The sequence below is a fragment of the Pyrgilauda ruficollis genome, unplaced genomic scaffold (assembly GCF_017590135.1).
Source record: "Pyrgilauda ruficollis isolate IOZ18807 unplaced genomic scaffold, ASM1759013v1 scaffold145, whole genome shotgun sequence".
NCBI classification, from domain to species: domain Eukaryota; kingdom Metazoa; phylum Chordata; class Aves; order Passeriformes; family Passeridae; genus Pyrgilauda; species Pyrgilauda ruficollis.
In genome coordinates this window covers 310,620-336,427 of record NW_024513099.1, presented here as the reverse complement: position 1 = coordinate 336,427, position 25,808 = coordinate 310,620, and the positions used below count along the sequence as shown (strand labels likewise).

General features: G+C 38.7%; 1 protein-coding gene across 1 annotated transcript in view; it reads right to left on the bottom strand.

The window, feature by feature from the left end:
* RPS6KA2 (ribosomal protein S6 kinase A2) overlaps positions 1 to 24,930 on the bottom strand; it is a 202,208-nt gene extending 177,278 nt beyond the window's left edge. Inside the window, exon 1 of the mRNA XM_041460561.1 lies at positions 24,623 to 24,930. Coding sequence (XP_041316495.1) covers positions 24,623 to 24,715 — 93 coding nt within the window. The 5' untranslated portion in view covers positions 24,716 to 24,930. The remainder of the gene's footprint in view (positions 1 to 24,622) is intronic.
* Between the last annotated feature and the right edge of the window lie 878 nt (positions 24,931 to 25,808).

The following is a 25,808-nucleotide window of genomic DNA, read 5'->3' as shown; positions in this document are numbered from 1 at the left end:
TCAGAACAAAACACCATGAAATTCATGAAGAAAGGGGGGTTAAGAGACAGTCAAGATCCTATTCTCTAGCTGAGTAAGGTTTGTAAAGTTGGTGGGGGTGGGAGGGCAGAAATTTAGACAATTTTCATGAGAAAGTAGTTTTATTCAAAAGAAACAAAGATAGCATGAAAAAAATCCCATCCCTAACCAGCCTTTGGTTACTTGGAGTCCCTGTATATCATTAAAACATATGTTTTCCTACTGAAATATTTGCAATTCAGTTATGCATCTTTCCACTAAAAAAATGATTAATCTAGTTAAGTATAGCAGTTACAAATAATTAACGCTTCCACTATTCATTTAAGTAAAAAAGATTCCAACTATAAAGTTATGAAATTAAAACCCAATCAATACCCTAGAAAAAGGCAAGAATATACAATTATGGACAAGCCATAATTTTTTTTAGGTAGAATTTTGCTTGAATATAAACGTGCATTTGTGGCTACATGTTTTATTCTAATAGGAATTTTTAAGCTTTGTTTATCAATTCCTATTTGTTTCTGAGCATAGAGACAAATCTGTAAGAATGAGAAATAGGAATCACACCCTGTAAATACCAGCTTGTTGGCTTCTCCTGCCTATAAGCTGATAGAGAACAAACCAGAGCTTTCCAGGTGTCCCTTTATTCTGTGGCATGTGCTTCTTACAGGCTGGGTCCATTCAAGGTAGAGAGAAGCTCATAGTGGGTGTCCCAGCATAAGTGAGCAGGAAAAAGACCAGGACTGGCTGAATACCAGTAGAAGATTATTTTTCCATACTTTTCACAGAAAGGAAGAAACTTTTCAGGAAGCCTATCTACACTGTGGAAAATAAAATAGTACACTTTGAATTCAGGTCAAAATTACTACTCCCTTGACTACTTCTGAAGGTGCAGGCTGCCTTTTCCCTTGAATAAAAGGAGAAATCTCCAATCTAACCACTGGCACATGTTTGTTGAACACTACACTTGAGAAAGTAAGTATAGACATTCCTGAGGATGCAGCCAGACCAGCATGATGTCCAGCAGACCCCATGCAACCCTCCTCACACCTGGGGAAAAGCAACAAGAACACACGATCAATTCTCCAGGCCTTCAGGGTGCAATCTAGGCCACCTTGCTACACCAGAGGGCACTGCCCAAGTCATATACACTGCATCTGGTGGTACTGAGGGAAGCTAGGCAGGCACCCTAGGAAGGAGGCTGGAGATACTGAAAGACCATGTAGATACAAGACCATTTAAAGAGGGGAAGAAAACCCACAGAGCTATTCCTTGAGCTGTGCCTCTTCCTTAAACATTCTGAAACTACACTCCTGAAAAGAGACAGAAACTGAAGGATCTCTGCCAGCTTGTCTTTTTCAAGTTACTACTTTTTTCTGTTCATTTTACTTACCTGTTTCAAGAACAGGGCTTAGGTCAGATCAACCCATGACAGCACCAGGAATCGGGTGACAGCTGATGTAATTAGGTGAGTCCAATTACTGGAGGAGCAGGGATATAGGTCATAATCCTGGAAAATTAATGAATATGTATCCCTGCAAGGTCATTTGCCAGAAACTGAATCTCAGCAGTTTGCTGCAATTTTACTGCTGCCCTGCTCTGCTCTAGAGCAGAGAAATGAAAACATGCAGTGCTATGGGTGTAACTGGGTGACTCAGTTTGTTGATACATACAATATTTATGCTGTTTAATAAATGTCTTGGAAAAGGAAACTAATGTTCGTATCCTGTTTGGTAGATGTGGTGAGTAAAGTAGTATACCGATAAAGATTTTCTTAAGACACAGCATGATACCTCTAAGACAGGGAATTGTTCTAAGGAGGTATCCATTATGATGTTTTCTTGTGCCATCAGCAGGGTAATATAATGCCAGTTCAATTTGTAGTTTTACATTTTAGAAATAAAATAGCAAATTGATTACATTTGTGCTTCAGGTTTTGCTGCTAACACTCTCTATCTCCATCACATTTCCAGGTTAGAAAACCAAATACCCAAAGTAGGAATATAATAATTTTTCAATTTTATACGGGCTTGAAAAGTCTTAAAACTGTTTTGCTCTACCAGGAGTATTATGTGCCCAGGGAGAGGATATCCTGAAAACTACTGGGGAGTCAAGACTATCATCAATGCTAAGAATGTATAACACCAAGAGCACAGAGAGCTGTAATCTGTAGATGCAGGAGAAGAAGCAGAATCACAGAGATGCAGGAGGAAGAGACCCAAACATAACAGTTGGAATAGGATCCACAAAAGGGAGGCCAAAAGCTAAGTGTTTTCAGATCATGCTTCAGAACCAGATTGGCAGGAGAGGCACAGAGATGGTGGCCCAGCTAAGCAGATGGTGTTCTCCCAGCACAGCCTGCATGGAGAGCTTTCCATCTGCTAGCATATTCAAAACAGACTGAGAAGGGAATTACGGGACTTTTATTATAAAGATTTTTAATACTCTCTAAAAAATGTTTGATTTCATGTTAACATTGATGAACTGAGGCTGTGTAGCCCCAGAATTACACAGGAGAGGCTGAAAGGATTAGCAGGAGCAGCAGATTGCGTCTTTTGGTGTGCAGAGTCACAGCTATCATCCAAGCCGCAGAAGGAATTTCAGCTGTTAACAAAACAAAATGGTTCTGCTGTTGCTGTTTTCTTCAAAAGAAATGCTAGGTACCTAGACACACAGAGTTTACGAGATATTGAGCTATATGCATTTTTCAATTATTTTGGCAGGTGTGGGGTGTTTTTAATAGGGAGTTTTTCTGCAGTTAGGATGGTATCAGAGATATCATACAAAGAACAAACTATCTCCTGATCACTGCTTCCTCAGAAGCCAGGTGGCTGATGAAATCCCACACAGAGATGATGGCACAGGCACAGCTAACAGGTTCTGCAATACAGGTTCAGCATGGCACATCTATAGTGCATTTCTTTTCCTATAATTGCAATTATTATTCTGTGCCTGTGTGAACTAAAAAAAAAAAAAAAAAAAACCAACTAAAAATCCCGGCCTGAGTTACAATTATTTAGTTCAGGACTTTTTCTGCAATATTTTTACAATGCATTGGTGACATAGTAAGGCCATACAATCTAAGGAGAGCGGGGCTACCATCTCTTGGAGAGTAAGTCCAACTTTTAACTGAAAAAAAAAAAAAGCTAAGCAGTCTCTAGGCAGCATCTGAGGTGAGCATACATCACCCTCTCCCAAGTCCTTGAAAAAGCATCTCTGACAAAAGCTGCTGCTGCTATGGGCTGCTGCTGCTATGGGTTAAATTCTCAGGGCAAAGCTATAAACCTACTCACTGCTGACCATCCTCTGACTGCTGTTACCCACCAAAACTGCCACAGCCCTGCAGCTCCCAAGAAGCCCTGGAGAAACGCATATGGTAGCAAGTCCCTGAACACACCTTCTCTCTGAGCCAGGGCACCCCTTAATTGCTATTCCAAAAGCAAAGGTTAGCACAAGGAATTAAATGAGATGACAGCAATTCTAGTTTACTTTTCTCTTTGTACGTAGACAACTAAAAAATAGCTGACAGAAAGTTAAAATGTACAAAAACAAGGCAAAACTCATTGGTATGGTAATAAGGAGATATTAGGGAAGAACATGTGTATCAGAAGAGGTAAATATGGTTAAATTAATGGGGAGTACTTAGGCATACCAGAAGAGACTTTTCAAGAGTAAGACTTCTTAAAATATTTTGCCAATTATGTCAATAACATGAGGTTGAAATATTTTACATCAAATTAAAACTGCTTGGATCATTAAATGTTAAAAAAATTCTGCTTTGACAATGGTACAAATCATATAAATAAAAACCGCTTTAAATTTCCAGTTGCTATGCGTTTGTTTTTCTGGGTGAAAGAGCACTTAATGTTGCTGGAAATCCATTAAGCAACAGTAGTCATTTCCTAAACCTGGTTTACACTAGCACTGTTTACAAAATCATGTCTTCAGAGACTCTTTAAACTTGCATCTCAGAGTCAATGCAATATTCATGGACTTCAGTATTTGTTCATGGCTCTTCTGGTAGTTAATTCTGTCATTCCACTATCTTCACTATTCAGGAAAGCAAAACTCAAATCAGAATTTAAAAAAAAATATGTTGAGAAAGTTATCCATATTTATACAAGTGGTTTGTAAATTGAAGACTTTTTGTAAAAACTAGAAACATATTTTACAATACTTATTACAGCACAAAACAAGTACCAGCTGAATTTTCCTCTTGCAAAACAGTTTTCCTGCCCTTAGAGTCTGCAATACAAGGTGTGGAAGCATATGAAATGCATAAGTAGAGAAGAAAAAAATAAAAAGACAGTCAGTGATGAGAAAAATCTGTCTGAGGATGAGCAATGAAATAGCAGCAGTACTCACTGATGTCTAGATGTCCATTCAACAAGAGCAGCTATTTTAAGAATAACTCTGGAGACAGTTCAGAATTTCAATCAAGCACCTGAAAGCACCTAAACTATTTTCAGGGCCAGACAAGATCACCCTAAGCTTGGTCTGCTTAGCTCCTTTAATCACACCTACTGCTATATGAATTATTCCCTGAACAGAAAAGTAATTTGTAGAAGAGCACACATGGAAGGACCAAGGGACAGAAAAAGCCAGGTCTACAGTGCCCTAAGACTGGTGAAGCCTCTTTTTACAAATCCTCAAACAGGCTCCCTTTCTCCTCACAAACTGAGAGAAATATCCCACAACAAGAAAAATGTAAATGTAACTCTTGCTCCCATTTTGAGAAATCAAATAATTTGTTACCTCAGACTGTAAATGCCAGTGCTGCTTAAGTGTCAAAGCTGACAAATTACTACAATTCTAGATATATGTCTTCCCAGAAAGGCTAAGGAGCTCAGTTTTCACTCAACCCAGCACATACACTGCTTTTATTTTTGCCTCCAAATTCTCTACAGCCTGAGTACATGGTATCACTGGTAAATGAAAGGGAAGACATGAAGTGGAAATTGCTGGGAGTTAGGAAGATGCACTGATGAAGGACAGGCATGAACAGCTACACATGACAGCGAGTTTCTGTGAGCTGTTGTCAGACACTGGGACACAGTACAAAGCTCACTGCAGCAATGGTGCTGTTCTCTCTCTCCTTATATGAGCGGCTCAGAGGGGAAGCAGCTTTTTCATGTAAATCACACTGACAGATGGTTTGCTTCAAGAGTGTGGTGGTATAAAACTGTACAGATATCCTAACATTCATTCAACTGTAAATGAATTGGATTGGTCAATTCCTTCTTCACAGAAAATTACTAAGAATAACTACTTCAAACTAAGGCAGTACTATTTCAAACAAGTTTATAGACAACACGTGAATTCCAGTGAGTTTTAACCACAGATGTTTTACTGTTTTGGTATAATAAATTAATGGTCAAAAGATTAAGTCATGCCTAGATAATATGAGGGCATTTAAAACTGGGCAAAACCTTCTAAACACTTTATTCCTTTGCTTAGCTTTAGGGGACATGCATCTGAAAGCATGCACCAGCCAGGACAGATGGCAGCCAACACATACCTTGAGTCATACACCCTTGCTTATGCTAGGTCATGATGAGTGCCTCAAGGCAATGAATTTGAACTACCACCAAGTCACCATAAAATGTGCCCAGCAGGTTCCATCCAATGTTCATTTAATATAAATTAACCTGCCAAAGGAACATGAATGATTGTCTTACTCTTTTGTTCTTCATAGTCAACAGTTCCTCAGGGGAACCATAAAATACGCACCAAGCTTGGTGACAGACGGAATGGTCCCAGCACAACACTCAGCAAAGCTGTGGTTGAGGATCAGCATTGATACACTTGGTTCTACTAAAGAACAGCCTGGAGAATACTGGCATGAAATGCTAAAGCTCAGTGATCATATTAATAGGACTGAAAGCAGCCTCTAAGTAGAGAAGTATGTAAGTGATCACAAATTCCTCATAGCACACAGGAACCTCATCTATTCTCTTCCCATGGTTGCTCCCCATGCACTTCCAATGGTTGTTGCTCTAAATCATGAAATCTGCCTCTGCAGACTACAAGGCCTCAGATGCCAACATTTCCTTCTCAGTATCATATTTCTTAGCAATAATAGCCCCAATACTACCACTGCATAGTATTTTAAGAAGACATAAAATAGTACAAATGAATATTGACCCATCTTACCTATACTTCAAAGGGCACCACTGCACCTATTTAAAAAAAATGAAAAAAGGTAGAAAGAAGGACCCCAGGAGGTACTGACCCCACCTCTTTGCAGGGAAGAGCATAGAAGAGAACCTCCTAGCAGCTGTGCTAAGGCACATGGAGGACAAGGAGATGATACAAGACAGGCAGCATGGCTTCAGCAGGGGCAAGTCCTCACTGACCAATCTATGACGGAGTAACTAGATCAGTGGGTGACGGAAAAACTATGGATGTTGTCTATCCCAGCTTCTGTACTGGTCCCCCATCCTCCTCTCTAAACTGGAGAGATACAAATTTGATGGGCAGACTGTTAAGTGGATGAGGAATTTACTGGGTGATCACACACAGAAGGTAGTAGACAATAACTACATATCCAGATGACAAGCGGTGTCCCCTCAGGGGTCTGTACTGGGACTGTTTTGATATCTCCATCAATCACATAATGGTATCAAGTGTACCCTCAGCAAGTTTGCAGATTACATGAAGCTGAGCGGTGGAGCTGACATGTCTGGGAAATCAGATGCCATCCAGAGGGACCTGGACAAGCTGAAGGGCCCATGGGAACCTCCTGAGGTTCAGCAAGGCCAAGTGCAGAGTCCTGCACCTAAGTGAGGGCAACTCCCAGAATCAATACAGCCTGAGGAAAGAAGGGTTGGTTTGAAGCAGCCTTGCTGAGCAGAATTTCTGGGTACTGGTGAATGAAAAGCTGAGCTTGTGCTGGAATTGTGAGCTTGTGACTCAGAAAGCCTTATCCTGGGCAGCATCAAAAGAAGCTTGACCAACAGCAGGAGGGAACTGATTCTCCCCCTCTACTTGGCTTCTGTGAGACTCCACCGGGCGTACTGCAACCAGCTGTGGAGTCATCAGCACAGGAACAACATGGACCCATCGGAGTGGGTCCAGAGGAAGGCCAGAAAAACAATGGATGGAACATTTTTCTTATGAAGACAGGCTAAGAGATCTGGGGGTGTTCAGCCTAGAAAAAGAAAAGGCTGTGAGACCTCATTGTGCCCTTTCAAAACAAAAGAGGCTCATAAGAAACACAGGGACAAACTTTCTATGTAGGCCTGTTGCAATAGGACAAGGGGTAATTGTTTTAAACCAAAAGAGGGTAGATTTAGACTAGATATAAGAAAGGAATTTTTTTAAATGAGGGTGGTAAAACACTGGGATAGGTTTGCCCAGAGAGGCAGTGGATGCCCCATTTCTGGAAACATCCAAGGTCAAGTTGAATGTGGCTCTGAGCAACTAGTTGAAGATGTCCCTGCGTTTTGCAGGGGTGTGGAACTAGATGACCTATAAAGGTCTCTTCCAACCCAAACTATTCTATGATCTCCTGGTAAGGAAAGAAATAACTATCTGGTGATTTTTAGATATAGGCAGATAACTCAAAAATGTTTGCAGACAGGTGATGTTTGCCCCAAAAGAGATGGATACCAGCTGTTAGTACGTAGAACAAAAGTTTAGTCCTTATACACACCACAAAACAAATAGGTCTCGTGCATCAACATCTGAGGTGCATGAGTGAATCAAGATAAGACTAGAACAAATTGAAGAAGTAGAAAGCGCAACAGCAGATGAAAAAGTGGAGCAATACACTTTAGATAGTAGAGGTACACAATATCCTAGGGCACCTTAGGTTGGTAATTAAAGACATGGTAAAAACAGATATTGATTTCATATTGTTACCTGTTCATCTTTACAGGTGTGTATTTTTAAATATACACATGGTATTGTAGAGAGATATTTTGCTACAGGGACAAAAAAAATCTGCTATGTGCAATTAATGCCAAATAACAGATAACAGCCCTTGAACACAGCAGACTTTCCATTATGACCATCGCCTGATCACAAGTGTATCCACTATGGAAGCAGACAAATCACAAATTTAATGATGAACAATGACAAGGATTTTGGAAGTAGAGACCATTTCCTATTTTCCCAATTGCACACACTAAAGGAGAGATGACTTCCTGAAAAAAAGAAAATTATCTAACTGGAAATTAGCAAAAATCTCTGTGGAATCTATTCTTTTCCTCAAGACCAAGAGTACAAGGATGAGAGTGAAATAGTAGATAAACACAAAAAGAAAAAAATTAATACAAGTTAAATTTTTTGTTTAGGAAACTGCTACTGCAATTCTTTTGCTCTGTGTATTATGAAATTCTGAAAATATTTAATATTCAATTATTATAGCCTTGTATTTATTTTTAATTACAAAATTTCTTCTTGGTGTTTGCCCTCTGCTGCTTCACCTTGGTTTTAACTTGAAAATATGCTCATATTTTCTCTTATATAATGTAATTGAGATAATAATAAAGTGACACATAGAAGTAAGTTCCCCCCCTGAAGGTTTCAATATGCACTGTGTGTCAAGAGAGAAAATATTTTAATGGACTGCCACAGAATTCAAAACGAAGGTGCTTTCAAGTAACAGAGGACAACTGAATATCAAAAATGGAATCTAAAAGGGCTTGAAATACAACAGGCTGAACACAGTCATCTATTGAAATGAAAGTCAGAAGGTCACTTACGGAGAGAAGTATGTAATTACCCAGGTTGAAATCTGGCCAGGATACCGAGTTAACACAGTTACTTCTGTAGAAACAAATGGGTCAGATGCTGGGTTGGTATTTGCACACAAAATGTAGGGACTTCAGCAACAATGAAGTGCATCACCAGTAAAGCACAGACTGGGGAACGAATAAATACCAGCACCTTATTTTAAGTAATTTTTCACCCTAGCTGTTCTCTGTCTGATCAGGCTTAGAAATACCATGAGCAAAACTCACATTGACAGAAAAATTAAGGGATAAAAAATGGAAGATAATTGTCGGAACTCAGGACATCCCTCTGGACGCTCTGGATGCCAAAATCGTGGCAGGGGTTCGGAGACCCTGGCAGGAAGCCAAAGACACCTGGGAATTCGATCTCGACCCATGGAGCAAATTATCAACTTTATATGAAGAATTACAAGTCACAAAAGTTTAAGTAGCATAACAGTAGCTGCCATAGGGTGAAAGGCGGAATTTTGAAGACTTTTACTATGGGGGTCTAGGCGGACAAGATGGAGGGATTTGGGCGTTGTCCTGTTCTTCTCCCTTCTTCTTCCTAGCCTGCATCTTCTTGGTGATACTAGCACTTTGGGATTGGTTTAGAATAGAAAGTCACTGTCTAACATAGGTGATAGGTATTGGAACATAACTGTAAATATCAAATACGTAGTTTGTAGTATAAAAGACAACACCAGCCCTGTGGGTGGAGTGTGCCTCAGACTGACCTGCAGAACAGATCTCGGCAGGCCAGACAGAAAATGTTTTAGATAAAAAATAATAAACAATCTTGAGAACGACAGCCAAAGACTTCTGATATCTTCTCAGACAGCTGGGTTGGGGAAAAGAGACTTTTTTAACACACCTCAGGGTCACCTCAACCAGAGAGGAAACCCCGAGAGATAATTATACCACAAAAAAGTTGTACAGTGTTTACAGTTTCAAGTCTGGTTGTAGATGGGTAAGATAGGCAAAGGTTTTCTAGGGAACAGTTCTGTGATGTTGCCACACAAACAAAAGTATTTTGGGCACTATTTGGTTCTTTTTCCAGCAAATCAGGAGTAACTCTACCAAAGACAACACTGTAAAACTTGCTCAAGAAGGTGCACCAAGATGAATCCTTTGCTTTAATCAATAACAAGGGATTTTCAGTAGTAATAGTAACTGGATGCAGACAGCTGCTTCAGCTCACAAGGAATATGCCATCAGTCTCCAGAGAGAACAATCTGAATAGTTGTGCAGCCAATCACATACTCCCAAGTCAGGGCTTTCAGGTTCAGATACACTATGTGCCAATAATTTGACTGGTCAGAACTGCTGAAGTAGAAAAATGTTCTCTTTTCCTCCTTTACCTGTAAACCCCACAGTCTCTCTCTTTTGACTAGACTTCCACTTAGTCTAAGCTTCAAACATTATGCCCAGATTTTCACAGTAAAAAGAAACAGTAGATGGAAGAGTTACCAGCAGGTAACTTTGAGTAATATAGAACAGGTAGGTTTACTGCTTCAGGGATTTTCAAGAGCTGTACTGAAGGGCATTGTTATAAAAGTAAACTGCCTAAAATGTAGTACCATTTACTCACATGATGAAGCTCTGATGCAGGTGTTCACCCCACAGGGCAGAGAACAGAACTGCTGGCTACGTGGCACTGCTGCCCTGCCTCAGCTCCAGGACAGCCTACAGGCACATGCGGCAGTGTTACTATCCACCTTACCTTTCTGCCCTTTATCAGGATACAAGCGGCTGAGCTTTACAAACTCCTGGAGATGAGAGCTGAGTGAAAGTTTTCTGCTGAACTGAGCATCCAGAGACAGCCATTTTTTAGCCCCTAATGTTTTCTCAGAAACATCTTAGGTTTGCTAAGCTTTTTCTGCAGTCAAAGTAGGAACACTTAGTAATCTGTTCTATGATGACAGGTATTAAATGCCCTTGGTAAATGTAATGGATTAGGAGTCTTGAGATGCCTGCTACATCTGGACCAAGAGACAATGAAGATGGAAACAAGGGATTTATCAGCCTTGGAACAAAACACACAGGCTCAGATGAAAGACTCCCAGAGATGAGTATTTCCTCTCCAACAGCAGGTTATAGCAGCAGTCAAAAAAGCAAGAGAACATGGCAGAAGTGTTTTGATATTTCCTGAATATCCTTCTTGTACTTTTCTATGGGTCAGGGAATTCCTGAGCCTAAATTAGTTTACATTCGACAGCCAGTTACAATTTCTTATGCCATTAGTTTGTACAGCCCCATGTGAACCACATGCACTATTAGCTTCTGGTAGCAAGGATTTTCACAGCTTAATTACACAAGACAGTAAACAAGTAGCTTATTTCACTGCTCTACAGAAGCACTCACTATGTTCACCCAGCAGCCCCCTGCCCTTGCAGTACGAGAGAAGTTGGTCAGCCTCTGTTAACCTTGTCCCAGTACCATGATTCTGTAGGTTTCTATCTCATTTCCCTCAGATGTCTCCTTTTCAAGCCAAAAGTTTTGGGTTATTTAGTTGCTCATCACAGGGAACATCTTTAGTTACCCTAATGGCCTGTCTCTCTGCTGTACCATTCCTTCCTGAAATGTAGGAGGACCAGAGATCCACACATAATTTAAGCCACAGGTGCACCATACAATCCTACAATAGCAAGAAGACATTTTGTTCTCTGCTTTTCTCTGATAATTTCTAGTAGAGAGTGATGCTTTAAACAGCTACCATGTGCTGTACTGACATTTTCATGGAACTGAGGCAATAACATCAGCACCTTTTTTTTCCCTGAGTGGCAATAGTCAGCACAGGGCAAATTACTGTGCAAACAAACTGTTTTGTTTTTTTTTTTTCACACATGCAACATGTTACATTAATCTATACTCAGCGTCATCTGCCATTATATTGCACATGAACGTCCTGCCAGATCTTCATTACCAACAATCGTTTTCCTTGTCTCTCTTTTTTGTATATTTATAAATAGCCCAGGTCTCAGCTCTGAGTTCCCTATACTGAGAGAGTTTACCATTTAATTCACTGCTTCTCCCTATTTTCCAAACATTTCTTCCTTATTGAAAGGATCCTCCTACTGCTATTCTGTCTACTAAATTTTATAAGGAGCCTCTGAGAGAGGTCACAGATTTCAAGTAATAACAATGAATTTCAAGTCCTAAAACCTCTGCGGCTCTTCTGTTATCCATACACTAGCTCAAAAAATATTCTCCCACTGCAGAACTTGCACCAAATGCACAATTTTAAACCATAACTCCCTCAAGGAAAAACCTCTGTTCATACTGTCAGAAGCATTAGGAGCCATTTGCAAGATTTTCTCATCATTTATCCCTGAAGGCATAACTGCATTAGCTTCATATCTTAAGTTCATGCTATTAAAGGAGACAAAAGGATAATCCTGGTAACTGCATAAAAAAAGAATTAACTAATGAATCAACAGCCCACCTAATTTCTCAGTTGTTCCCAGTCTTGTTTCATCACAGTTTTTTCCTCATTTTAATTGTCAGATAACCATCAGTTGAACTGGATTACCATTAACATCCATCATGGAAAGTTACCCACACAGCTGGGATCTAACCTTGCCTGAAACTGGCATATTACTAACTGTATCACACAACATCTGGAAGTCCTAACCCCGGATCAATCAATGCAGAGAGCACTTTGTCTCAGACAGCTCAGCCAGATTACTGTAACATTTGCTATTCCGTTCACCTAATGTGAAGTGTAGGAAGTGCTGCAAATGCTGACACTCTCATACTCATTTTATTGAATGTAAAACATTTCAATTGGCCATAGTAGACAATTACTATAGACAAAGACAAATGGAAATATAACTCCCCTCTTCTATATTCAATTTTTAGATAAATCAGGTTTCTGAATCCATTTACAAGCTATTCTAATAGCCAGAGAAATTCTTATGTGTTGATTTTTTAATTTTTTTTTTAATGTGAGAAAATTCAATCTTAAGCTTTCTGGATTGTATCAATATTCACCCACAGATAAGGAGAAAGCTTTCATGTGGCTTGGATGCTCCAATTTGTCTCTGACAGAGAAATTCTTGTAACATGAGTACTGACTGCATCAAGAGGCTTTCAAGAGACCAAAAAGGACATTACTGATGGAGTACACTGTATTACTGTAGCCATTCACTAAGCATTTGCATTCATTACATTGTAGGTGCATACGTAATGGGAAAACACAAAAGCTGAGTGGGCTAAGGATTATGTGATTAGGGCTTGAAATTATAAAAGCAACAACAAAACATCAAATTTGCATGCTTTTCACTTGGCTCCCATTTACATGTGTACTAAATTTGTATGCGTTCACATGAGCAGTCTAGATAGATAAAATCCACACAAAAACATTTACTACCAAATTTTGTTGTTTGGTTTTGGTTTTTTTAAATATTGCCAAGTAAGTGCGTTTTCTCTAAGTATGCAAACCCCAGTGTTGCACTGACATTCATCTTTGTTTATGAGCAGAATGAGGAAGGTACAGTTTGCTGTAAAAAATGTCTTTCACAGACAACAGCAAGACAAACATTTATAATGACAGTTTTCTTTGCAAAAATGAGATTATTTTGTCCTCATGGTAGCTGAAGGGCAAATTGAAAGCCCTCAGTCTTAATTGGATTCTGAGTATTTGAAATTGACCCACATATAGCATTACCTATAGAAAGGCATCCTTACCACAGCTAACAGCAGCTCAGCACTATATGTATGCAGACTGTCAGAATGAGCACTTGAGGCTTGTTAGCTCTGGCAGCTGTTTTCATAATCCAGTGAATTGCTCTGAGCTGGCTTAAGGTGATCTATCCCTGCAAGCGGCTGTAGAACTGGAGGCCTGTGCATTGTTGCTGCCACTGCGGGTGAATTCTCAGTACCAGTGGCATACCTCTTATATTTAAAAAGAAAAACTTTTAAAAATCATAATGCAGCAAGGCCCAGGCATGATGAAGAGGCACATGTGAAAGGGTGAAACTACTACATTTCCCAGTAGAAACACCATGTTCCTTTTTACTATTTTTCTCTCAGGCAGTGAACTAGAGGGAGCATTGGTAGGTTGGTGAGTTGAGGTGAAAGCAGTTAATTGATTTTCAAAATAGGTCTCTCTCTAAAATAACTAAGTGCCCTTACATAGACTTTAATTGGTGCTGGAGCATAAAAAATTCTTTGACCTTGTCTTGTTAGAACAGGAGTGCCTACACTTGCAAATTCCTTGCAGAGAAATTGAATACCAGGTATGAGCGAGGAACAGAAGTCAGTTGCCTTAATGTGAAATTAAGCATCTTAAATAACTAGAAATATTGCCAGAAAAAGCAAGGAACTAGCTGGATTTTATAACGGCATTTGAGAACTTCAATACGAACACACCTTGGCACAACAGCTTAAACTAACATTCAGTTACACAACAGGAACAAAACCTTTCCAGCACATCACTGAAGAAAGAGATTTTGTTTCCAACTGCTTATCACTGGAATACTTAAATAATTCACGTCACAAAACAGCTGAAACACATTTAGCCATCACCAACACTGAAGTCTATTTCCCTCATGACAAAAGAACTGGTACCTCCAATGTGGTGCAGATATTCTTGGTTCAAGTTGCCTTTATTGGTATTGAATAATTATATTACCTTACTGGATAATTTGGTTATGAAAATATTTTTCTCACAAAAACTATGTAACTTCCTCAAGGAAAATTCACAAGTCTATTTCTAATTTCTTGCAGGAAAATAGAAAGCAATACTGTAATTCATGTACAACTTTATACATAAATGACTTAATTTAAAGTAAACTTCACAATCCTTCAGCAAATATTTATGCACATAAACAAGCAAACACAGGATGCAGCAATAATTACTGCATGGCTAAAGTGAAAATCAAAGACAAGAATCTCAAAAAATTAATTCAAATTTACAGTTCACAGCTGTAAGCCTGAGAGGTAAAAACTACCTTGAACATTTATGCCTCTTGTGGTAACCACAATTATTCATAGTACAAGCAGAAAACTAAAAAGATTTTTCCAAAGAGAATTAAATGAAAAAGGAAGGAATAAATTTCTATTGTTTATTCAGTACCAGCAGCAAAAAAACCCCACCAAAGTCTAGATAACAAGAATATAGGAGGGAAAAGAAAAGGACAACCCCAAACCAAAAGCAAGTGACAAAATCTCTAGAGAAATACAGCTTGAAAGAACAAATTATTCCAAAAAAAAGACCAAACAGCCAATGGGTGCTTTCTAAATCAGCATGCCTGTCCAACAGATGAGCAGAAAAATTCTCAACAAATAACAAGCTCAAATGAAAATTAACAATCAAAATATGCTTACATTGTTGTTAACTGATTAAGCCTAAATGATGGACTAGATTCGGCAATATAGATCTTCTGATAGACAAATTAAAAAACTTCAAAGTGTCAGAAATTATAAGACTGAGCAAATACAAAAAGTAAAAATTTAATAGAGAGCATTTGCTAAACAAGGGGCAAATAAACCTTTAGTCATCTCATGCTTTTAAGAACATGGAAAATACAGAAGACACCAATGGAACTGAAGAAAGACTCAGAGCAGGCATTTCAGCATTGGCAGCATTGGCAGCCTCAACATCTAAAAATCCCTATACTGTTGTCTGCACCAGAAGCAGGAAAAATAAAAATCAAGAGCAATTTCTTCTACAACCTGTTTAGAAGCAAGTATGTTTCCAGGCCAGAAAGCACCAAGCAGATTTTAAGCCAAATGTCAAGTGGCTGTTCTCATTTTTTACAGCTAATGTAAAGTGACAAGCACCATTCATGAAAAATATAAGAGAATTTCAAAAACCCTGTGATAGCAATTGTGCTGTCAAACAGTCCAGTTGTTTTTTACCATAACTGGAACAAGACCAGAATGTATAATATCCCTGTTATTATTAATACTGGTCATCACTGGGGCGCAACAAAATTAGCCCAAGTGAGCAACTGAGAAGTTTCACAGACAAAAGGCACATTTGGGTGACTTTCACTTCATTTCCTAAGTAGAATAAACAGATCAGTTATTAGCAGACATAGCAGTACATGTTGGTCACTTTATTGAGAGTGAAGCCAAAACCCATGCCTATTAATTTTTTCAAACCAGCTCTCCAGCAGATAAAGGAATATTTTTACATTTGTATCATCTAATCTTTAAGGAAGCAGACCACATGATGATGAATAAACCCTCCTGCAATTTAAGCAATACAAACCAAGGTCAGAAAGAGGCTTTGATAAACTTCTAAAAATTTAGGGAGTGGGATAAAAGTAGAAGCATGAATCAAAATTGATACTAAATAAAAAACTTTTAGTCATGTTGTTAGATCTGTTCTCCCTGCCAATGCAAAGTCATGGAACTCTACAACTGCATTCAATAAAAGATGAACTTAACAACCTCATGGGAGAAGTCCAGAATCCCTTGGATAGAAAAGGTGTCAGGCATCGTAGGCTGAGCTCATGAACATAAAATGCTAAAGCCTGACAAGGAGGAAGTGACAGATGACATTTGTACATCCTTTAAGAATCTCAAGTGATAGCCTGAAGTATGAATGCAAGTGCAAAGGAAAGCTAGAACCATAACAGAATGAAATATGCCTTTTCAGTTAATTGACAAAGAGAAAATTATGGGACTGTGACACTGGAGAAACTGTTTGGTCTCCTGACTGGCCCACAGGTGCAAAAGTAGAAACAACTTGTATCTAAATCTCCAAAATATCTCAGATGACGATACTGACATGCAGGCATCACACGGCTTGGAGTTACAATAAAAATAATAGTTTACCTTACCACCGAACATCAATCTACCTACCCACAGTAGTGGATCTAGGCTTCCTTTTAGTGCTTCCCATTACTGAACATAAGATAGAGCAGTTGAGCAGAATAAGGATTCTTCAGTAATGTTTGCCTCTGAGCGCCAAAAAGAACTGCCAAAAAGTATTAAGGTGCTATTGTGGAAGGAGCCATCTACTATTTCTCTGTTGTAGTCAGAAGGCCACTCCAGTCAAGTCTGGCACAGCATCAAAGTTTTGCTTAGGTGAGAGTAACAGAGCACATTTTGGGATGATTCACTGGCACCAGGCAACACAAAGGAATTTTCAATAAAAAAAATTAAAGAGAGGAGACTACAGACCCAAGCGAGTTTGCACACAGCAAACCATTTGTCGATTATTAATATGCAACACATGATAACAAACTTAAATCAGCCTCAATGTATCAATTCCCTCGAATAAATTATGGAGCCAAACTACTCTCAGACAAGCAAAGCAGGTAATAGAACAGATCAGCTTTATAGACAGATTCAGTATTTTAAAGTATTGGACTACTAAAGCACAATTTTTCATAAGTAGGATTATATTATCAACTAAATTCCCAAGCCACCAAGTAACTGAAGGAGCACTTACCCTCTTATTTTGTAAGGCAGAATAGATTTTGTGCCAATAGTGCACTTTTAGAGAGGGCAAAAAGACTTCCTGTGAGATTGTGTTCTGTCAAAGTACTGTAAGGAGCTAATCTACTTTGGAACTCAGGTTGTTACTGTATATGTTGTACACAGCCCTAGCTTGTTTTGGAGAAGAGCTTTCCCTTCATTCCAAGAAACAAATACAGTTAAGAATTTGGGCAGCACAAGCTACCCCACAATGTTTTGCCAATACTCTCCACTGATCCATCCTGGTGGGTAGAGAACACATGGAAGGGAAGAGCCCCTATCAGAAGTGTCTGGGACTTGACTGCAGGGAGCTGCCAGCAGGACTGCAAGCAGACACCATGTACTGTGTGGAGAGGAAGTTTGTCACATCCTATGAAAGTCAAGATAGGTTGAAACATTTCCTAGGTATTTGAGTTTTGTTTTCCCAAAGGATCTGCTGTATGCAGAATCTGTTATAAACAGAGTGCTAAGGCTTTTCCATAGCTCAGGAGAAAGAAAAACATGTAAACACTACAAGAAGTCAAGACACAAATACAGGCCAATGCAAACATCATGTTTCCCATTGTCTACTTTTCCTATCAGCAACAGGAATGATTTTCATTATGAATCATCATAAATTATAATATTAACAAATGAATATTTCAGGAGTCATTACTGATACTTTTTTTTAAGTTCTTGCATTTCTTGTGCTGTTACTCTTAATAGAGCAATGCAAGAAGAAACTCTTCTGCTACAAAAAAATTTAAGGATCTCTTTTTCACTTCATCCAGAGAAACCCCAAACTATTAGAAAATTCTTATGCAAATCTAGACAAGCATTCTCCCCACAATTTAACCATTCACAGCTTCACTGGAAATCCAAGATGCCATACTTCAAATCCCACCACAGGCTAAAGTCCTAAAGGGAATGAGTGGCTCTCCTATAGACTAGGTGAGTGCACAAAGTACCAGCTCCTCTGCTATTCTCAAGTGAGCTGCTCTCAATTATTCTACTGGAGTGTTTTCATCTTGCATAACTAATTACACATTCACAGGGCTAACTAGGTTGTTTTTCCAAGCCCACTGGTTATGGGACTTATCTCAAGTTGTGAGAGATTCAGATTTAATTAGTATTTTAATTACTTACATAAAGCAGAGATGTTTTCACAAGAGAGATGGAAATTGTAACATCCCAAAAATTGCCTCAAGGTTAAGACATTCATATAGGACACAAGTGACAATTTTAAGTTCTCAACCTGAACTACATCCACAGGAATTAAATCCATGACATTATGTGGGTGCTCTGCCAGGGTAGGTGCTCCCATGTGAAAGCTAGAAACTTTCTCTGTTGAGAAGTGACAAATTTTGATGTTGAGAAACAATCCTAGATGTGGATAAAACTATAAAAAATATACATATGGATATACATACATGTATACATGTATATGAACAGTAGCATGCCCTAAATTCTTTTTTACTGTGGAAGGAAGCAGAATGTTCATCTAAATGGAAACAACAGAAACAACAAACACCCCATTAGAGTGCCTGACAATTATGTCAAGTACAAAGGTCTCATCTACAGTGGATATTTTGCAGTCTGAAATACAGGCCATGAAGACCATTCTTTTCGTAAGGTAATAGAAGAGCAATCTGGAATTCCTATTCTGTTAGTTCCTTGGTTTCTCAATAAATACTTGGTGTGTGGAAATGTAAATTAATTTGCCCAAAACATATGCATATATATGAAGCATGTGCCTAAGTATTGGGTTAACATATGCACATTATATATGGTGTTCTCAGCCTGTGAAAGTGTGTTACACTACATGGTTACTCACAGCTTATACTCCACATATAGTACATGCATATAGTTCTAGGTACCCTACTCTTTCTATCTATGACCACCTCAACAGGTGAAATAACTTTGACTGAGCAACCTTTTAACCTGGGAATTTTCAGAATGTGAATCTGATACAACTTGCTATTGAAATTTTGGAATTTTCCCTTAGAAAAATAAGACTCAAACATTTTGTTTCAAGTTTGTACTTCAAAATATTGATATTCTAAACTTCATATTTCATTATTAGTGTTTCATGTAAACATTTCTGATGGCTTCAGTGTTCTGGGATGAAAGCACTTATTGAAGCCTTGGTACTTCCCTAGAGGATGGGAGCTGTATTTGGCAACTTCAGTAATTTCTCAAAGGGGAATTTCTTTGGACATCTTGTGTTGATTTAATTAGTTCTGTGGAGCTCAACATTTTGAGTCCAAACCTTCTTTTTAAAAATTGCCACTCCATGGCATTTATAGCTGCCTCTGTTCCTAAGGAATCTATAAATGGAAGTGGCATTAGTACTCATGACTCACATATGTTGGCAGCACTGTGTGGGCAATTCAGCACAGTGTGTTCCCATCCCTAGACCGATCTACCTGGCTGGAACCTGTTTTCACTTCATCTCATCTCCTGCTCTATTAAACTAATACTTGCATCCTTCCTCACAAGAAAATAAAGAAATTAAAGTAAAAAGGATTCAAATAACATGGATTTTACATATACAGATTATTCACTTTATCTTTACAGAAACTCTGTACACTTAATAATAAGGAACGTTTCCGTTACTACTAGTCCATGAAGTTTTGATTTATCTGGTGGTCTTGACTTTGCTGGATTGATAGCCATAATACAAATTCAGAAACTACTTGTCTTATTCTTTCAACAGCTCAAAGCTTTACATTCCTCTAATAGCATTTTTCAAGTACTATTTTATTAAATAAAAAATTCCTTAATGTAGAGTTTGATGTCCGCCTTTTTAATTTCATTTCTAGTTCTCCACTTCACCTTTTTTTTTTTTCCAATAACACATCAAACAAGTAGCTTCAGCAATATTTTTGCTATTCTGCATTACCTGTCCCTTACTCATGGCAAGTAACCCTGGAAAAGTGAGACTGATTCAAAGTTCCTCAGAAGGGAAGGCAGCTGTTTTGATTTGCTTTTATCTGGTGTGCATTTTTAATTATTTGCCTGAGTAGTTCCTCATTCTGCATTTGAAGCTACAGATGTCTGTATTTAACCCAGAGTAAGAAAGAAAGAAACAACCATCATTATTTGGGTTCCTGAGATATTAAACTGTGGTAAACAGTTCTCAAACTTTTATCACGTCCCTCCTTTCTGTCAAGCCCTCTCAGCAGTAACAGTAATTCCCATTCCTGCCTCAGTTTCTCTGTGGCCACAGATTTGCAGTCATTTGCAACCAAATTAGTTCTGCTCAGCTCCTCAGCACTCGCTCCTACATCCCTGTGAAGGACCACAAGGAAACAGTTTTATTGGAACATCAGCAGCACCTCTGCAAAAGACTGTTTAGGGGAGGGAGCTGTGAAGACCTCTGCAGGGAAAACCCTCAAATACAGCCTGCCAAATATAACATCTCCTCCCTGGCACACCAATGCAGACAAGTGGGCGACTACAGAGGAGATATATGAGACTGACTTTTGAACAAAATGAGCAGACACCACCCATCTTGAAGAGCCTGGATTGGGATGAGTGATGAACAGGGACTCCACACTGTGGCCATTTTGGGGTTCTTTGGCTAAAGAAAACCGGAAAGACTGAACAAAAATATAATAAATAAATAATTATTTTTCTACAGTATAGGAAAAGCCTAACAAGAATAGTGGAAAGAACACAAACCCACATTGTGCTATTGAAGGCTGCTGAGATGTGATACCAAAGGACAAAAGTCTCTTCCTTGCAGAAGGGATTTTCCCTAAGCAGTTCCAGGCCTGGGACCTCTTTTACTAAAAATTTTGTACTGTCCCTTTTCTGAGTAAAGGAGATTCTTTTCTGAGTAAGAAAGCAGCTGTGAGAATCTTCCCCACTTTTATACTACTGCATTCTGGATTTTTTTTTTCCTCTCAATTACAGTCCCAGTCAACAAATGAACTGGAACACAGCTGATTTGAAATTATTTAAAAATAATCAACCTTCCAACTTTATCCAGATACCTGCAAACAAGTTAACACAGTCAAATTCAACAAGGAATACAGATAATTACAAAGTAAGGAAGAAAACAAAACAAAAGAAAAAAAATGCTAACAAGTACAAAAAAAAAACCACCTCTCATCAATCAGAGGAAATTGAAAAAGAGGGGAGTTGTGGCTTCATTGAGAACATGGAGCTCTCTGGTATATGGATCTCTCAAAAAATAAGAAACATCCTATTGAATAATGTTCCAACTGTTCCAGGAAAGCAAGTTGGTATTTGTTTCCAACTCTGAAGACCCAGATCCATCTTCAAGTGAGCAAACTGAACCAGTGACAGTGAAGTTTACTGTGAGTAAAAACACCAAATCTACTAGGCTGCTTGCTCTGTCCACTTCCACAGAGTCACAATGTGTACAAGGCACCAGCTTTGGTTGAGACACATAAGCTGGCTGGAGACAGGCTAAATGGTATATTCAGAACACACTGGGTGTCAAGGACTGCCAAAGGTATTTGATCCTGCTCTTAGTAATTCCCCAGCCTTTCCAGCAACCCTCTATTCTCTCATATTAACAGTTGCTAAATTATGATCTCCCTCATTCCTTTCTTCATTCATCAAATCCACAGATGGACTTCATGAAGAAACAATAAGTTTTTGTGCCTAAAAGGAAGAATGGTCATTAACTAGTACCTCTTTTAAACAGAGGAAAAATAGGTTATTGTTAGGACAATGAGTATCAGGTTGCTTGAAACACCCTTGCCCTTTCATTATAGATTTGCAGAAGTGGTCTGCTCTATGCTGACCAACTAAAAACATCACTTTTGCTCTGATACACACACCAGCTTCTAAAGACAGCTCATCTCACATATTTTGTTACACTAAAGCCTTTTGGGAAGAGGCTGAATTGGAGCAGATGGGGTGAGGAGAAGAGGAAAGGAAGGCAAGAAATCTTTAAGCCCCAGACTAAACTGCGATAAAGGTTTCCAATCACGGTACAACAATATTTGCCTCAAGAAAGCAGTTTATTCAGCTGCTCAGGAAAAAGGCTCAGCTACTTTGTGGTAATGAATTTTCTTAATGATATTGGTAAGTCAGAAATGACACGTGCCATGGAGACGCCAAGAGATTCTTTTAAAGGCTGTGCTCTAAGTTTTAGCATTTTTCTACTACTGACAGTCAAAAATAAATGTCACATTCACATTCTCTGGAAAAATCCCTTTGCCCAGGATTTTTCTCCTGGGAAGCTGAGAAGCCTCAGAGAAAAAGGAAAACAATAATTATCTCATTTGCTTCTCCTGTGTTTTGCTCCTCTGGAATGTGGTTGGAGATTGTTTACCAACAGGTGACTGTTTCACTGGTTTCTGGTCTGAATTATTTTGACTCATTGGCCAATCAGTGCCAAGCTGTGTCAGGACTCTGGAAAGAGTCACTAATTTTTTATTATCTTTTTAGCATTCTGTAAGTATTCTTTCTGTATTCTTTAGTATAGTATAGTATAGTATTCTTTAATATAATATAGTATCGTAAATAATAAATTAGCCTTCTGAGAACATGGAGTCAGATTAATTATTCCTTCCTGCCATGAGGGTCCCTGCAAATACAATAAATAAACATTTAGGAGGAGGTCGCCTCCAGTTCTACAGATTATTCTGAGTAAACCTGGGCTGTTTCCATGGGTAGGACTCTAGACTTACTCAGAAAGCCCAAATACAACTTGCTGCTCTGCTACAGACTCCCCTGTAAACCATGACAGTCACTTACATATGCTTATGTGGGCCAACCCCAACATCCTTCTTCCCACAGATCTTCATGAAACAGACCACTGCAAGTCTTTGTTAATTAAAAGAAAATGAACTTCAGTCCTAATGGTTCACCCAAAGAGAGCTCGACTGCAGCTCGACTGTCAATAGCCTCTGTTCTTGGGGGGAAAAACTGAAGCACTTAGTCTTGAGTTCTGTTACTACAAACACCTTTGAGAGTAACAGCTCCATCAACATCTAAAAGTATTCTGGGACATGTGAAAACACTAAGAGATCTTTTTCAGTACCAGCCCTCTTGCATTTCTTGTGAACAGATTTGTCAGATTTCAAGCAATGGGATCACAGACCAAATGGTAACTGCTTAGACCCTTCACCATCTCAAAAGACTAGAAAAATTAAAGGTGTGGATGTAGTTGCAAGAACTTGTTCAGCTTTTGTGCACATTACATATTTAATTCAGCCAAATGCACTAATACATTTTTTGTACCCATTCTCTTAAAAGCTGAAAAAGCATAAAAAGCAGCACAGAAACAGGTCTGCTGTGATTCAAGGCAAAATACAACAGGTATTGCAAACAGCATAGCATAGCATAACCATGTTATCAACTTGTGTCCCATCTCCATGCTAAAAGCTTAGTACAACACAGTTTACAACACTGGTCACTCATCAGAATCCTGTTGTAAAGATATGCTACTCAATAGGGCCTCAAAGTGTCTCCAGTATGTACTGCATAAACTGACACATGATTCATGAGTCATCTATGCCATACCCCCACAGATATTTGTGGGGTTTGGGTTTCTTTTTTTCTTACATATAATTCCTATATTACTCTAACCTTTTCTTAGACAAAATATACAAACAAAATAGGGAAGGAAATGCTGAATGAAAAACTATGTATGTTAAAAGCATCAACAAGCAGGTCTGCTGCTGTTATAAGGTAGGGCTACAGCATTGTCTAGATTTGGGAATGATACTTCTTCTACGTGAGCTTATTTCAGCCCATTTTAACAAGCAAACACTGCCATGTGAAGATCCCCTCCAAAGAGTCATTTTCCTGCCACAGGACTTCTGTGCCTAAGTTTCAATTGAAATGGATCAGCTCATTTATTATTTTTTCCAGAATATTTTTGTTTTCATATCTGTGCCATAGTCTCCCTTTCTTCAAGCTGCAAAACAACCCCATTTATCTCATAACTGTGTTTTTGCTAAAGCATTCCAGATTCTAACTTCATAATATGTAAACACACCTGAAAGAAATGAACATGGCCTTCAGAGCAGGTAACAGTAACATGTACTACGTTCAACTCTTCAAATATGTTGGAAGAGAATGAAAAAAACAACATACACCAATTAACTGAACACTCTAAATTCTATTCAATCAATGACACACTTCCAAAAGAAGTGTTTAGTGTCTGTGTAACTAAATGCAGTATCAGACCACATAGTCACAAGCATTCAAAAAATCACAAGTTTGTCTTTTTATCCCTAACTTTTTGAATGTTTTGGCTTAGAACAATAAAATTACTTCCTTCTAGTGCCTTTTTGCAATTCAAATGGAATTTGACAACATTTTGTCTTTTTTTATCTCTGAGTTCATTCAAAGTTAATCCCACTGCAGTTTGAAAGCAGGGCCAGAATATCTTGTTTTTCTGGCAACATTTAAATTGGGAACAATTTTACTATTATTTTTTTTAAGGTGAATTCTTCCAGAATAGGTGAAAAGCTGTGACTTCTACTTACCTGGACTATGGGAGGAGCCAGGTTCTTACTTGATGCCTGCTTTGCATCAAGCGCTTCTCCATCCAGGTACTTTTGATAAACATTTCTGTGCATCTGTGCCTCCTTCCACTGCAGGTCAAAACAAGCTGTTAAAACCTACCCACGCCTGCATGAGCAGAATACTTGTTTCCTGGTGAGACCTGTCTGCCTGGCCTCCCAGAGCCAGGTGCCCTCATGGAGAGGTAGCTATGACATGCACAAGCTCTCTTTAAATATCTGCTCAGGGCAAACCTACTCAAGATTTGATTCTCACTAAGTCACTCAGTGTTGGTTTGGGAGACTGGCAATTAAAGTGTACCAACTCTTTCTACTACATCACAGTTCAGTGAAGAAATATGTTACAAATGGCTTTTGGCTGCCTGCCGAAGCCTCAGTCATTCTGACGTATGTACAGAGGGACAACTGCTGACTCGGTGTCAACACAACATATCCCTGATCTTCAAAGTCACTCTTAAAATGTCACTGGCAACATTATTGGCCAGGTAGTTCATTTTACAGACTAAAAGTAGAAGGAAGACAAAAGAATACATTGGGTAAGTAAGTTCAAGCCAACAGAACCCTTCAAGAGAAGGGCTCATAGTAAAGCTCTCAGTGGAATGAAACATCTCATGTCTTTTTTTTTTTTTTTTTTTCAGTACTCCTCTCAACAAACAGAGGGATTTACTGAGCATTCCCAAAAAACTGACATCATCCAGATCCACTGCACTGACTGTAACTCAGGTGGGGTACACAAGTCTTGCTTGTCTCTATGTTTGAGCATCTCAAGAAATATTGAGAGGTTACAGGAGTTTTCCTCATCTCACCTGCTCCACACTTCACAGGAATCAGCATCAAGATGCTGGAAACACAATTAACTGGTTAATCTCTCACCAGTTTACACACTTAAAAGGTGTAAAATACACAAATTACAATGTTGCAAAATTACTTAATAGAACAATTTTTGATGCATGTATTGAATTGCGGCTCCTTTTAATTCATATCTGGATTAGCAGCTACTACTTTGAGATAATGCTTGAACTTCCCAGATCGTAAAATCCAGAAAAAAAAAAAAATCCATCTTTGTTTTGAGCACATACCTTGATCACTCCCAGAGATTTTGACAGCACTTTCATCATTATGAAGAAAGAATGTTGCATGTACGGCTTTT